At 44.6% G+C, this 14,002-nt stretch overlaps 1 protein-coding gene across 5 annotated transcripts in view; it reads right to left on the reverse strand.

Annotated features, from left to right (window-relative positions):
- The window catches only part of REV1 (REV1 DNA directed polymerase), an 83,967-nt gene that overhangs the window by 42,273 nt on the left and 27,692 nt on the right, over window positions 1–14,002 (reverse strand). For 4 of the 5 annotated variants that reach the window (XM_068113865.2, XM_068113868.2, XM_068113864.2 and 1 more), the window contains 5 exons: window positions 11,568–11,893; window positions 11,225–11,326; window positions 4,719–4,829; window positions 4,459–4,591; window positions 3,591–3,719 (listed from right to left, as the gene is read on the reverse strand). In XM_068113865.2, coding sequence (XP_067969966.2) covers window positions 3,591–3,719; window positions 4,459–4,591; window positions 4,719–4,829; window positions 11,225–11,326; window positions 11,568–11,893 — 801 coding nt within the window. The remainder of the gene's footprint in view (window positions 1–3,590; window positions 3,720–4,458; window positions 4,592–4,718; window positions 4,830–11,224; window positions 11,327–11,567; window positions 11,894–14,002) is intronic. The other variant, XM_068113866.2, reaches the window with a different exon arrangement.

The raw sequence follows: 14,002 nt of genomic DNA on the forward strand, positions 1-14,002 counted from the left end.
GGATTGGTCGAAGGGTTTGATGGGGAAATCACACCAATGGTAGGGAGGGCTAATCGGCACGCAGCTGAAGCCCAGAGGCAAGAAGGAGCCAGCTGATTGGCCAAGGGGAGATTATAAAAAGGGAGTGCGTCTGATATTTTGTCTCTCTGCTCTCTTGCGTTGGACCCTCTCTTGCTTCAGGCTCTTGCTCTAGTGCCTGCCTGCGAGTGTGTGCTGACGATCTTCTCCTCTTGGCGTTCTGGACCTCGGCACAAGTGGTTGTGTGCCGGCCTTGTCTCCTCGTTCCCCTGTTCATTTGACATCTGGGATTGAGAGAAACAGCTTACGGGGGAGGCGGCATGTGGACGAGAGTGCGAGCGCTGTGGCGTGTGAGGACATCGAGGCCTGGTTCCTGCCAACGTGCCGGACGACTTTTGGCGAACCTGACGAGACCCCACAAGGCGCTCGCAGCTAAGTGCACGATAACCATTACTTTGCAGGTTATTTTCTCCGCTCGTGTGTGTTATACGTCTGGTGTGGGAGTGCTCCATTTAGGTTTTAGTTTTATAGTCGGGGTTTTCCTTGTTATCGGCATCCGTGGCAATAAAGCCTTTCATTATTTTATGTACATTTTAAACCCGTTCCCATTTGAGTTACTTTTTGCAGGGTTGAAGACTGATTGGTGGATCGCAACAGGAAAAAGCTTCCAGCTTCTTCTTCTTCTTTCTTCCTCCCGCATGTAGCTATAAAATCCGCTATTTGAACTGAACGCCTTTGGAGTTAAAGCTGGCTTTGGCCAGCCGTGATTTCCCCGGTATTAACCAAGGGGGAGTAACGCGACAATCCTTATTGAATGAAGCTAAACATTTTTTCAAAGAAGCAATGACCCTCATTTACAATGCCCTGTGGTAAACTACATCCTTTACAATTACAATCCCTCACCTTGATCCGACATAAATAATACACACAATGCATTGCTGCAAGTGACTTTGCACCAGTTCTGCCTCCCGTTACACTTCTGGCAAACCACACCCCATCCCACCTTCTGACCCTACTTCCTCCTCCCTTATTTTCACTCTGGCAGCACTTCTCCTTCACACCGCCTCACCTTTTCCATTTTTTTTTTTTTTTTTTTTTTTGTATACAACATCGAGGCTCGTGAAAGAGCGAAAACCCATGTGCGACAGTATTTTTTTTCTTCAGAATTTGCACTATCTACGCACCCTCAATATACAGACTTGGCATTTAATATGGAATATTTTTTTGTGGGGGTGAACTTACTTTTCAAGATGTCTTAGAACCAAAAGTTCATTGGAATTATGTTGAAATTATTCTAGATTTTGTTAATGTGACCTTTAAAAGAAACAAAAACCACATTTGACATTTCGAAACAAATAAATTGATCCTTGAAAGTGATGTAAACTGATATCGAACTCAATTCATGGACAGTACTGTGTTAAACTTCTGTGCGTTTTCCAGAAGTATCTCTTTATTTTGCACATTAGCCAAATTTTTTTTTAACAAAAACAAAAGTTAAATTACGAATGGGATTACGGACAGTAAAATTACAGTTCAGTACTTCGTGTAACCCCCACGAGCATTCAGGAGAGCACGTACACGTTGAGGCATGCTGTTCAGGAGATTTGCCAAGGTTTGGACAGGAATCGCTTGCCATGCAGTGACAATAGCCTGCTGCAATTCACGCACAGAGGTCGGCTGCTGGTCCAAGTGGTCGATTTGACACGTTAATTCTGCCCACAAGTTCTCTATCGGATTCATATCCGGGGACATGGCAGGCCACTCCATATGCTCTACACCACGGTCAGCAAGAAAGTGTTGGATCATGCGAGCACGATGAGGCCATGCATTGTCATCTTGGAAGACAAAGTTTCCTCAAAAGGCTGCACGAGCAAATGGAAGCAATGTTTCTTCCAGAATGGCCCTGTACTTGAACTGGTTCAGGTTTCCATTCAGAACAACCAGGTCAGTTTTGCCCCCTGCATGAAAAGCAGCCCAAACGGTCACCCCACCACCTCCAGATTGGACTGTTGGCACTATACAATCTTTGTTGTAGGCTTCATGCACTTGTCTGTGCACTCGGACGCGGCCATCTTGACGATAGACCAGAAATCTAGACTCGTCACTGAAGATCACGTGATTCCAGTGTCCTGGCTGCCATTGACGGTGCTCTCTGGCCCACTGCAATCGGCGCTGGCGGTGTTACCTGGTCAGGCGTGGCTTTCTCAGGGGACGCCTGGCACGATAGCCTGCTTGAACCAGTCGTTGGTTGACTAGCCTTCTGGATACAGGCACATTTGTCAGTTGCTGCCACTCAGCCCTAAGCCGATTAGCTGACTTGGTACGGCCATTGCGGACTAACCGGTGCAGCTGGCGATCATCCCTCCTTGTGGTTCTGCGGGGACGTCCTGGCCTCGGTATTGGAGTAGGGACACCCCTCTGAGCATTTCGTTTCAGGATCTTTGACACCTGACCTTGAGTGATGCCATAGTGCCGAGCAATAGCACGCTGTTTCATGCCGTAATTTCGTAAAGCCACCACTCCATGACAAACAGCATTGTCGAGTTGACGGACCATCTCCAGAGGAAGCGGCAATAACTTTTGGAGATGTGCAGCAGTTGTTTTCCACTAATACAGAACGCAACAACCCTTGTATACCCGACTGTGAAGCCAATCATCAAATGCACCTGTCCGTACATTTTGCCACGCCACCTGTGATATAATCCTGTTGTTGACTTCTTGCTGCGACAGACAATCAGTGACATGGTTCTTTTAACAAATAAATCACCAAAGTGTAAAAGAAACTCACCAGATTGATATGCTGAGTAAAGAAAGTAAACCCAAGTCAAGAAAAAATATATATTCCATATTAAATGCCAAGTCTGTATATGGTGGGGATCAGTGGTTAAACCACTTGCACTATTCTGTGTGCAGGTGAAAATCGCAACTAGTTCTCACCAAGGAGGAGGGAGAGGGAATGAAGGGAATTATTTTGTGCCCGTGACGCGACTCTGGTTACCCGCAAGCATGTATGCAAATATGGTGGAGTTTGGCCTGGCCGTTTTTGATTCAATAATGATCAGACATACATACATGCAGTTCGTACATAAAAAGATGCACAAGTTGGGTCACCTGATCAAGATCGGGTTATTTAGACTTTTGCAAAACATCGATAAGATTGAACGTTTCGAGCTGTAACAAAAACAATCCAAAACATATTTAATTTTTTTTTTGTTTGTTTTTAATATCGAGGGAGTGCAACACGGCAATGACGGGCCAAATGACCTCATCTCCTTGTTTAACGGTCGTACAGGAGCCTGCGACCACTCCTTACACTCTGTTGTTCTCTGTCGTCCCATGGAAACTTTGGATCCTTCATCCCGAATCTTAGAATAGTCAAAGGTAAATTGATGGTCTTACATCTAAGTACTCATTTGGCTTCAAATATTATAATGGGATTAAGTGCATTCAAGCCTGTAAGTGGTAGGTGGCTTAGAAAGTATTGACAGGGTGTGCAAATCTTCATGTTGCAAATTTAGATACAGTACACTCCATATAAAAGTGTTGAACATATTGACAAACAGCATGATTACCTGGCTAGTGTGTGGTACAAGCTCAGCGCCACCTCCTTGCAAGCCTTAAAGTTGTACGGAACTGCTTGTAATTCTGGACAGATTTGCTTCGCCTTGCCAAAAAACATGCCGTTCTTCACACCAGCCTGCCTGTTCCGTCGACCAGGACAAAGTAAGGGGTTAAACAAGAGATAGAACAATTCAGTGATTGAAAACATTATAAAATGAGATCAGCAGAGTCGTCTACGAGGGCCATCCCAAAGGTTCTCCCTCTCTGTCCAAATAACGTTTCAAATGAAATATCAAGATCACAAAATTCGAGGTGTATCGTTTCATTATTTACAGTTACATCTGGTAAATATAAAGTTTCTCACAATATATTTTGTTTCAAGGATTAAAATAATGCCAGATAGCAACACGTATGTGGAAGTAACAAGAAAGCTCCACTAAGTAAAATAAATCCACGAATATATTTTTCAATAGCTCCTAACACTTGTTTGCATGTGAGAATTACACAGAACAAAACAGATTTGTATGTACGACAGCGTTCAGACAAGTCTTCTGTCAGATGATATGAGGACAGAATCAATGCTGAAAATGAACTTCAATTTTTAAGATCGGTCTCACGTAATCCCGACACACTCCATTGCTGGTCAGTCCTGTCCCTGTGCCCCCTCCTCCAGTGTTATCCTTGTGCTCAATTCCACCTCTCTAACCCTTTTTTCCACCATTATCAACGGTCTGCAATCTAACTTCACAGATCTGTCCAAACAAACAAATATGAGGAGTCTGCAGCTAACCCCAATGTTAGACATCAGACCGTCTCACAATACCATTACTTTCCCAGTTACTTTCACAAACAAATGCTAAGACAAACATTCTGACCAACCTTGCCTCATAACTACAGGAAGCTATCTCTGCCATGGACAATGCAAATGAGTCCAAGCCTTTTTCAACATCCTCGTCAGAGAAACTTCCTGCTTCACCATGCAGATCTTCTCTTGTGGCAATCCGAGTAAGACCTGCAAGGGTACATGTGAACAGGTAAAGTGGATATAAAAAGAAACCCGTGTATATATATATATATACTGTATCTTCAAGTAAGGAGCACACTGCTGCCCTGCTTTTCATGCAAGACCTAGAGTTTACCTTTGCCTTGCGCTTTCATGGTGTAATAATAAGACTCGTATTCTGGGTCTGCCTCAGGCGATACATGTGACAGGCCACGGCCTCGTGCGTGTGTCACAGCCACAGGTTTACCTGAAATACAGAATCCACTAAAACGCCTCGATAAATTGTTAAAACGTACACCAAGATAAATACAAGTGGAACAAACTGGTGTAAGACTACAATTTGATGGAAAGGGTCTTCAATCAATGCCTTTGTCAGTACTGCCAATGCCCCAACTACACACAGTAAGACATTATGGAGTTCAACTAATAAAACATAGAGGTAATACCCCTGGCACTCACCTGGTAGAATAAACAGTATACTGCACCGACTAAAGATATTTTAAACCAATTCCAATGCTTGCTAGAAGACAGGGCAACATGCAGAATCATACGACCTTAATCATAACATTTCAAACAAACAAACAAAATACCTATTTCGGGGGGCAACCCCCCCCCCCCCCCCCCCCCCCATGTACCTCCTCAGACCGCAATTTTCCAATGCCTTGAACAAACATTGGTACATCACGGATTATGAAGGTTGTGGTGAAGTTTTATCGAAATTGTGTGTGTAGGTTCTGAGAAAAAAAAGGAAATACCTATTTTGGGGGGCAACCCCCCTAGATCCCCAAGGGGCAGATTTTTTAAATGCCGTCAACAAACTTTGGTACATTACGGGTGATGAAGGTTGTGGTGACGTTTCATCGGAATTGCATGTAGTTTTTGAGAAAAAAGCAAACACCTATTTTGGGGGCCACCCCCCCCCCCGACCCCCGTAAACCTCAAAAGGGGCAGATTTTTAAAATACCGTGAAAAGCTTTGGTACATCACGGGTGGTGAAGGTTGTGGTCAAGTTTCATCGAAATAGTTTGTGTAGTTTCAGAGGAAAAAGCATATTATTCCTATTTTCATATTCCTATTTTCGTATAATATTCCTATTCCTATTTCTTATAATTCCTATTTTGGGGGGTCAAACCTCGACCCACTTTGACCCCCGGTAAACCCCCTTCGACTTCGATTTTTTTTTAATGCTGTGAACAAACTTTAGTCACAACACAACAAATATCATTTGTGCCAAATTTGTTCGCAATCCCATCAGCAGTTTCGGAGAAGAAGTTTCGGACGGACGGACGGACGACGTGCCATCGCATAAGCTGCCCTGAACTTCGTTCCAGGTGAGCTAAAAATCATTGACATAAATGACCTCTCTGATGTTCTCGAAGACCTTCTCGTCCGTTTTTGCAGACGAATCCACACAGCACCCCATCCCTCTGTTCAGCAGACAAAAGCTGGATCTCTCTTTCTGCTGATCTGGAAATGCTAAGACTCTGGTGTGATAATCTAACATGTACCTCAATCCTGAAAAATCTCACTGTCTCACACTATAGCTCCAGAAGGATCATCAAATGAACCCTCCTGAGTCAAGGCTGGACATAACTTTCTCTGTCTTCTTAGATGAGGATACATAGTCCAGTACACAGTGAGTATGAGGGGATAAAATGGGTTGGATTATGAGATTTAGGAGGCAAACAAACTCTTTAGAGTGTTAAACATTCTGCCTTATCAAAGACAGAGTCAGAAGTACTGTATTTTCCGGTGTATTATCCACAACAGTGTTTTAACTGCACCCCTGTTTTTCACCCTCAAAAAAATTAAAAAATTGTCAATTACACCGTTGGCATCAGCAATTCCGCATGCATTGTTTGGTACATCGGTCGGTAAGATTATTCAAGGATGAATGATGTGAAAATATTATTATTCAATAATTTTTCTGCTCGTCCATATAGATTTATTCAGTTAATATAGATTTAGGTGGGGTGTGGGGACAGGTTGGGGAGGGGTGTTGTGGTGGGGGGAAAGAGGGAGGAAGTGGGGTGGTGTGGTGGGGGGGAGGGGGAGTGATGGGGTGGGGTGGGTAGGTAGGGGGTTGTTGGAGAAGCAGGCCATCGTGAAAAACCCTCCTGGGGGAGTGAACACTCTTGATGCCAAGTTTTAGCACCATGTGTCAAAGAATGTGGCTGGTAAATCAGGGAGGTGCAAAGCGCCCTTCCCTTGTATACGGGATGGTTTCTCTGGATGCAACTTGAACAAAGGGACTGAAAATTCGTTTCTTGGCTTCTACTGGACGAAAGCGGCTGCAAATTTCAGAAGTAAATGCTTTGTACATCGAGGTAATATGTTCCAAATTTCAGCAACGTGCGTTTCCGCATTCTTGAGTTTTATTGTGAAAATTCTCGAATTCACGTTGGTGTCTATCAGCCCGTCCGTCCGTCTGTCCAAAATGTGTTGGCGCTCATATCTCAAAGGCTATACATTGAAACTAGCTGAAACTTGGAATATACATCGGGCAATACATCTAATTAATGGCTTTCGAAACAAACTCAAAAAATAAAGGGACGCCCTACATATATAGGTTAAAACCCGTCAGTAAGTAAAGTTTTGTGAACTGTATGAATCAAATTGGCACCCTTTATATGTACTTTCCTGGAGCATTACTTAGGTGGGGCTGGGATAGGAGATTGGGGGAGGTTTATAGTGCAAAACCACCCTGGGGGAGTGAAGTCCTCATGGTAATTTTTAGCCCTGTGGGTGAAAAGGTGTGGCCAGAAAATCAGAAAACACACACACACATTGCTCAAATATGTATATAGATACATAGATAGATACATATGTAGAAAATATATAGACAGATGGAAGATAGATAATTATAGATCAAAAGATAGATATATCAGGTATCATTTCTGTAACACCCAGCGAGGCCTTGGGCGAGCAAGGACGTGTCGGGACCTGGTTCGCGCCATTGACCGAGTGATTCGCACCAACCGGAGCTGTTTTCGGATGACGTGCTGATGTCCTTGGACTTCGCGCCAGGCTCTAGGCCAACGTGCATCGAAGTCCTTTCCAAGGGTGTGGTGCTGACCGGGCCACCGTGGTGCTGACCGGGCTGACGTGGTGTGGTGCTGACCGGGCCGCCGTGGTGTGGTGCTGACCAGGCCGACGTGGTGTGGTGCTGACCGGGCGACGTGGTGTGGTGCTGACCGGGCCGCCGTGGTGTGGTGCTGACCGGGCCACGGTGGTGTGGTGCTGACCGGGCTGGCGTGGTGTGGTGCTGACGGGGCCCCCGCAGCCGTGATGTCCCCCTCACCTCCCCCCCCCCCTCCCCCCCAGAATTTCCATGTTTTAAACGTTTCCCAGTGTGTACCCTGGATTAGAATAGGTACACCGTATCCCTGCGTGTCGTAAGAGACGACTAAGAGGGTTGGCGTCAGGAAGGGCATCCGGCCATAAAAACATTGCCTCAAAAAGAGAACCATGACAATTACAACTACATATGGGCAGGGTACAGCCCAAAGTGGAGGTCGGTTTCTGAGGTTTGGGGCATGGAATATAGGGACAATGACAGGGAGATCAGGAGAAGTGGTGGAAGTATTGGTCAGAAGAAGAGTGGACATATGTTGTGTGCAAGAGACGAGATGGAAGGGAAGTGGTGTGAGAATGGTGAAGGGTAGGCAGGGACAGAAATATAAGTTTGTGTGGCAAGGGTGCCTGGAGGGCATGAATGGTGTTGGTGTCCTGTTTTCTGAGGAGTTTGTAGACAGTGTGGTGAGTGTGACTAGAGTGAGTGATAGGTTGATGATGGTGAAAATGATGATTGGAAAGCTCTTGGTGAACGTCATCTCGGGATATGCTCCGCAGGTTGGTCGGAGTGATGAAGAGAAGGACAAGTTCTGGTGTGCGATAGAGAAACTGATGGAAAACGTGAAAGATGAGGAAGTTGTTGTGGTAGGAGGAGACCTAAATGGACATGTGGGAAGGAGTATGGATGGTTTTGAGGGAGTTCATGGGGGTTACAGATATGGTGTGAGAAATGGAGAAGGTGTAGTGAAAGGATTTTGGAGTTTGCTGATGGAGCTGATTTGTTGATTTGTAAAACTCAGTTCCAGAAAGAGGACAATAAACTTGTTACATACACGTCAGGTGGGTCGACGACAACCGTTGACGACCTGATGGTGCGTAGGCGAGATAGGGGGCACCTCCGGGACACAAAGGTGATCCCAGGGGAGGAGGCTGTTTCACAGCACCACTTGGTTGTCTGCGACGATGCGAGGAGAGCTCGGCGGGTGAAGTACCAACCGAGAATGAAGGTGTGGAGGTTAAAAGAGGTGACAGTAAGGGGGGCATTAAAAGAGAGGCTGAGTATGGTAGAGGATGATGTGGTTGAGCTTGAAAGTGGTTGGATGTCAATGAAAGATAATCTGTTGGGAGCCGTTGGTGAGGTATGTAGATGCACAAAATGACCACCGAGGTACTCGGACAAATGGAGGTGGGATGATGAAGTTGGAAAGAGGATTGACGAGAAGAGGAAGAAGTTCAAGGAGTGGCAGAAGGCGAAGGGTACGGGAGCAGAAACAGCAGAGCATGAAAGTTATGAGGCAGCCAAGAAGGCTGCAAAGAAAGAGGTAGCAAAGGCGCAGGAGGCATGTAGGAAAATGTTCGGAGAACGCTTGCATTCGGAAGAGGGTCAGAGAACAGTATTCAGGATTGCAAAGCAGATAGCGAAAGAGAGGTGTGATGTGATGGGGGTGAGTTGCTTGAAGGATGAAGTGGGACAAATCGTTGTGTACCCAGATGGAATTAAAGGAAGATGGAAAAGATATATGGAAATGCTGTTGAATACAGAGAATGAATTGGATGGCAACATAGAGAGTAACCCAGTTTTAGGACCGGCAGAGAAGATACCTGAGAAGGAAGTTGAGGAAGCGATAAAAGCAATGAAGAGAAGAAAAGCGGGAGGGCCGACGGGAGTTGTGGGAGATATGTTGAAGGCAGCAGGAAGTTGGGGTGTGAAGAGAATGACAGAGATCTGTAATCTGGCGGTGAAAGAAGGCCGCATTCCAGTGGAATTGGGAACTGAGTACCCTCGTCCCTCTATACAAGGGGAAAGGTGATACTCTAGAGTGTGGCTCGTACCGAGCGATAAAGTTATTGGAGCATGGAATGAAGGTATTGGAAAGGATGTTGGAGAAGAGGATAAGGAACAAAGTGAAGATCGACGAAATGCAGTTTGGATTTATGCCAGGAAGAGGAACAACAGACGCGCTTTTTATTGTGAGGCAGTTGCAGGAGAAGTACATGGAGAAGAGGAAGAAGTTGTTTCTTGGGTTTGTTGATCTGGAGAAAGCATTCGATAGGGTTCCAGGCAAAGTATTGACATGGGCAATGAGGAAGTTAGGAGTGGAGGAATGGTTCATCAGAGTAGTGATGGCAATGTACAAAAGAGCGCGCACAGCTGTAAGGACGAAGGACAGGAACAGTGGTGAGTTTGAGGTGAAGGTGGGAGTGCATCAGGGGTTGGTACTAAGTCCACTACTATTTGTAGCTGTGATGGAGGTGCTGGCTCAGAACGTAAAGGAGGGTTTCCCGTGGGAGTTGTTGTATGCAGATGATCTGGTGTCGATTGCGGAAAGTATGGATGGACTGAAGGAAAAGATGAACAAGTGGAAGGAATGTATGGAGACAAAAGGTCTGAAGGTGAATATCGGAAAGACGAAGGTGATGGCAAGTGGTAAAGCATGTGGTGAGGTGGAAAGAACTGGGAAGTGGCCCTGTGCTGTGTGCAGGAAGGGTGTCGGAGTGAATTCCATTCAATGTACAATGTGCGCTGAGTGGGTTCATCAAAAATGTAGTGGTCTGAGAGGGTCATTAACCAGTGTGGCAGCTACATTCAAATGTAAGGTGTGCACAGAGGGAGCTGCAGATGGAGGAAATGTTGACTTGGATCTTGGAGACGGCGTGAAGCTGGAAGGTGTGAAAACATTTTGCTATCTCGGAGACATGCTGAATGGAGAAAGTAGATCAGACTCGGCAACGGTTGCTCGAGTGAGATGTGCATGGAAGAAGTTTCGGGAACTGAGTGGCGTGCTGATGAGGAGGGGAGTGTCGTTGAAGCTGAAGGGAAAGGTGTATGCTGCATGTGTGATTGTGTGAGAAGTGTTATGATTTATGGGAGCGAGACATGGGTAATGAACGTAGAGCAGCAACGAAGGTTGGAAAGGGTAGAAATGCGAATGGTTCGATGGATGTGCGGAGTATCGTTGAGAGAGAGGAAGACAAATGATGAATTGCGAAAAATGATGGAAATAGAGCCTGTGATTGATGCTGTGAAGAGGATCAGGTTGAGATGGTTTGGTCATGTGTTGAGGAAGGATGAAAGTGACTGGTTGAGAAGAGTGATGGAAATGAATGTAGAAGGAAGTAGAGGACGGGGAAGACCGAGAAAGACTTGGCTAAAGATGGTGGAAGAAGAAATGCGGGCAAGGGGGTTAACAAGGAGAGATGCAGAAAATAGGGCAAGATGGAGAAGATTGTCATGGGGACCGCAAGGCTAACCCCCGCTCAGGCAAGGAAAATGGCCTTGAAATGCATGATGTTGTTGTTGTTGTTGTTGTATTTCTGTAACTTTGTCACAAAATTAATTTTACCCACCTCTTAGTTCAGGCCGATGCAGCAATGCAACAGAAACAAAGAAGCAGTCCATATCCACATGCATAATGACAGGCTCGCTGTACACCTCACTGTACATCTCACCTAGGGTGCAAACACCGATTATATTATCAAAAAGTGTATTTTTTAAACCATTTACACAAACGATGACTAGCATTTGTAAAGCATTTTACACTCTTTCCAAATATCAAGTACAAGAGTGTTGGGTAATGGAAACGTTAAGTTTGCAATAAATATGCAATTAATGCCAAGTGGTTCCTTGATAAATTCAGAAATATAAATACATGATCATACTGACCCGTGACCCGCCGATGTACAAACATACCCGATTCATGTCTATCCTTTGCATCTCGGCTGCGGACAAGTTCCCGAAGTTGCTCCCTTCCCGGGAAGACTCCATTGCAGTGACGACGTAGCTCCCCTATGAGAGCATCAAACTCTGAGCGCCACGTAGCAATATGGTGGAGGCGAGAATGTGAATAAAATTCGGAGATGAATTCTGGATTGCCAGACCATGCAGCCCGGTGGGATTTTTCAGAGCTGCCAACAACAGGTGTGTTACTCTCTCCAGCTGTGAGTGTTTGGTCTGTCATTATTCGCTCTGATGCCATATCACCTCCAGAAACTCTGTTCACATCTTCGGTACTTGAGCTTCAAATAAATATATATGGTTTAAACACACACAAAGAAAGCACACCATAAGTAATCTGATTTTCATGTGTCCTTATTGTTGTAAAAGCAAATTGAGCAATCAAACAAAAAAGGTAGAATAAAAAAACGTTTAAATATCAACATTTATCTTGGATCAAGTGTCCTTCATCTTAGATTACATTTGATGGAAATACATTTTTATTTCATAGTTATACTAATCCAGTACATTTAATAAAACTTTATTGCAGCAAAGTATTAAAAGTTAAATTGTTTCAGAAGAGATAAAAACATTGCTCGATTCGAATTACAATCCTCATTCATTTCATCTTGCCCAATGTAAAATTTGGAGGGTTAAAGAAAATGTAAAACATCATGAGTTGAAGTTATATTTATACACAGCACTCCTCCACCTCTACCTCTACCTCTACCTCTACTATCACTCTCTCTAATAAAAGTTTCCCTGTGTGTATGTGTGAGGCAAACCTGAAACCCGTTCAAAACGTATGCAATACCTCTACAGAAGCATCTCGGATTTGGGAATGTCATGGTGACAAAAACGTCTGCCCAGGAAGGTCACCACACCTCCCCAGCAAAAAGGGGGAGGGAAGGTGAGGAAATGGGGTGAGTGAAGGGGGCACTTTACATGAGCTTTAAACCATTTGTCGGGTTTTTCATATACAGTGCCCTCCATAAGTATTGGAACAGTGAATTCAATTTTTTTTTTGTAGATGTTGTCAGGGCTCGGAAAGAGCTAACAGTACATATAACAAAGGGAGCAGGAGAGAAGAAGGGGTGAGAGAGGGAAGCACAACAACAGTTGATCTGTGGAAGAGAGGGCTGGGGCAGGGCTGGGGCTGGGTACATGGGATAAACAAGATGGCCACTGCAGGGACTTTCAGGAGAAAGAAAACAGGGAATTTGAAGGAGGTGGATTTGGGGTGGATTACAGGGGGAAAAAGATCAAGGTTTTGGATGGAGGAAGATATGAGATGGTGATGAACAACTATTCTAAAGACCTGGAGGGAAAAGTGGGATTGAAGAGAGTGTGGGAGTTTGTTCCAGAGGTGGGGTAAAAGAGGAATGAAAGAGTGAATGTTTTTATTGCTATATACTCAATAAATTTGGATTAGAGATCAGAAGATGAATTTGAGTGGAGAAAGGTCAGCTTTTATTTCTCGGTGAATTGGTATTTCTCGGGGAAATGGCATTTCTATGCAATATTTGTTTTACCATTGTAGAAAAATAACACTTTTTATACTCGGTCTCCCCATTTTAGGTAAGCACAAGTATTGGAACAAATGACTGGCAGGTGTTTCTTGTTGCATTGATTGTTCACACATAAAAGAGCTGTGAATGTCTCGTCTTGGTTTTAGCCTTTAGTTTTTGTCATTGGAGTCAGTCGGCATAAACCAACATGAAGACCAGAGAACTGTTTATGAAAGAAACGCAAGCAATTTGTAAGCTGAAAGAACAGAATCATTCAATTGGAACCAGAGCACAAAAATTGGGAATAACAAATACAACAATTTTACATATCTTGAAAAATAAAGAACCCACTAGTGTACTGAGCAACAGACAACAGGCAAGTCGGCCAAGGAAAACAACTGCAGTTGATGACAGAAAAATAATCAGAGCTGTGAAGAAAAACCCTAAAACAACTGTCAGTGCCATCATCAACAAACTCCAGAGTGTAGGAGTGGTCACCCAATGGTTTGATGAGCATGACACTGGTGTTATCCATCTGTTATGGCCTTCCCTCTCAGTCACCAGATCTGAACCCAATCGAGCATTTATGGCATATTCGAGATGGGATATCTCCCCAAGGACCATGGGAAATCGGTAACCGTAACCACTGAACCACTTGAAAGTTATCAAGAAGTTTGGGGGCGAGAAAGCGCCGCATCGACAGGGCTGTGCAATGGATTTCTATCTTTGGGGTTACCTAAAGAATAGAGTGTTGACGATCTCAAAAATGTAATTGCCACCAACATCAAAGCTATTCCAGTTCAGGAATGCAGAGTTATCGACAACTTCACCAGGATGATCCATTTGTACCTGCTAAAGTTGGGCGGCCATTCAGACCATGTTTTCCGAACTGTCTTCTGAAAT

This window comes from Myxine glutinosa, chromosome 4 (assembly GCF_964187855.1).
Source record: "Myxine glutinosa chromosome 4, kmMyxGlut1.1, whole genome shotgun sequence".
Lineage (NCBI taxonomy): Eukaryota > Metazoa > Chordata > Myxini > Myxiniformes > Myxinidae > Myxine > Myxine glutinosa.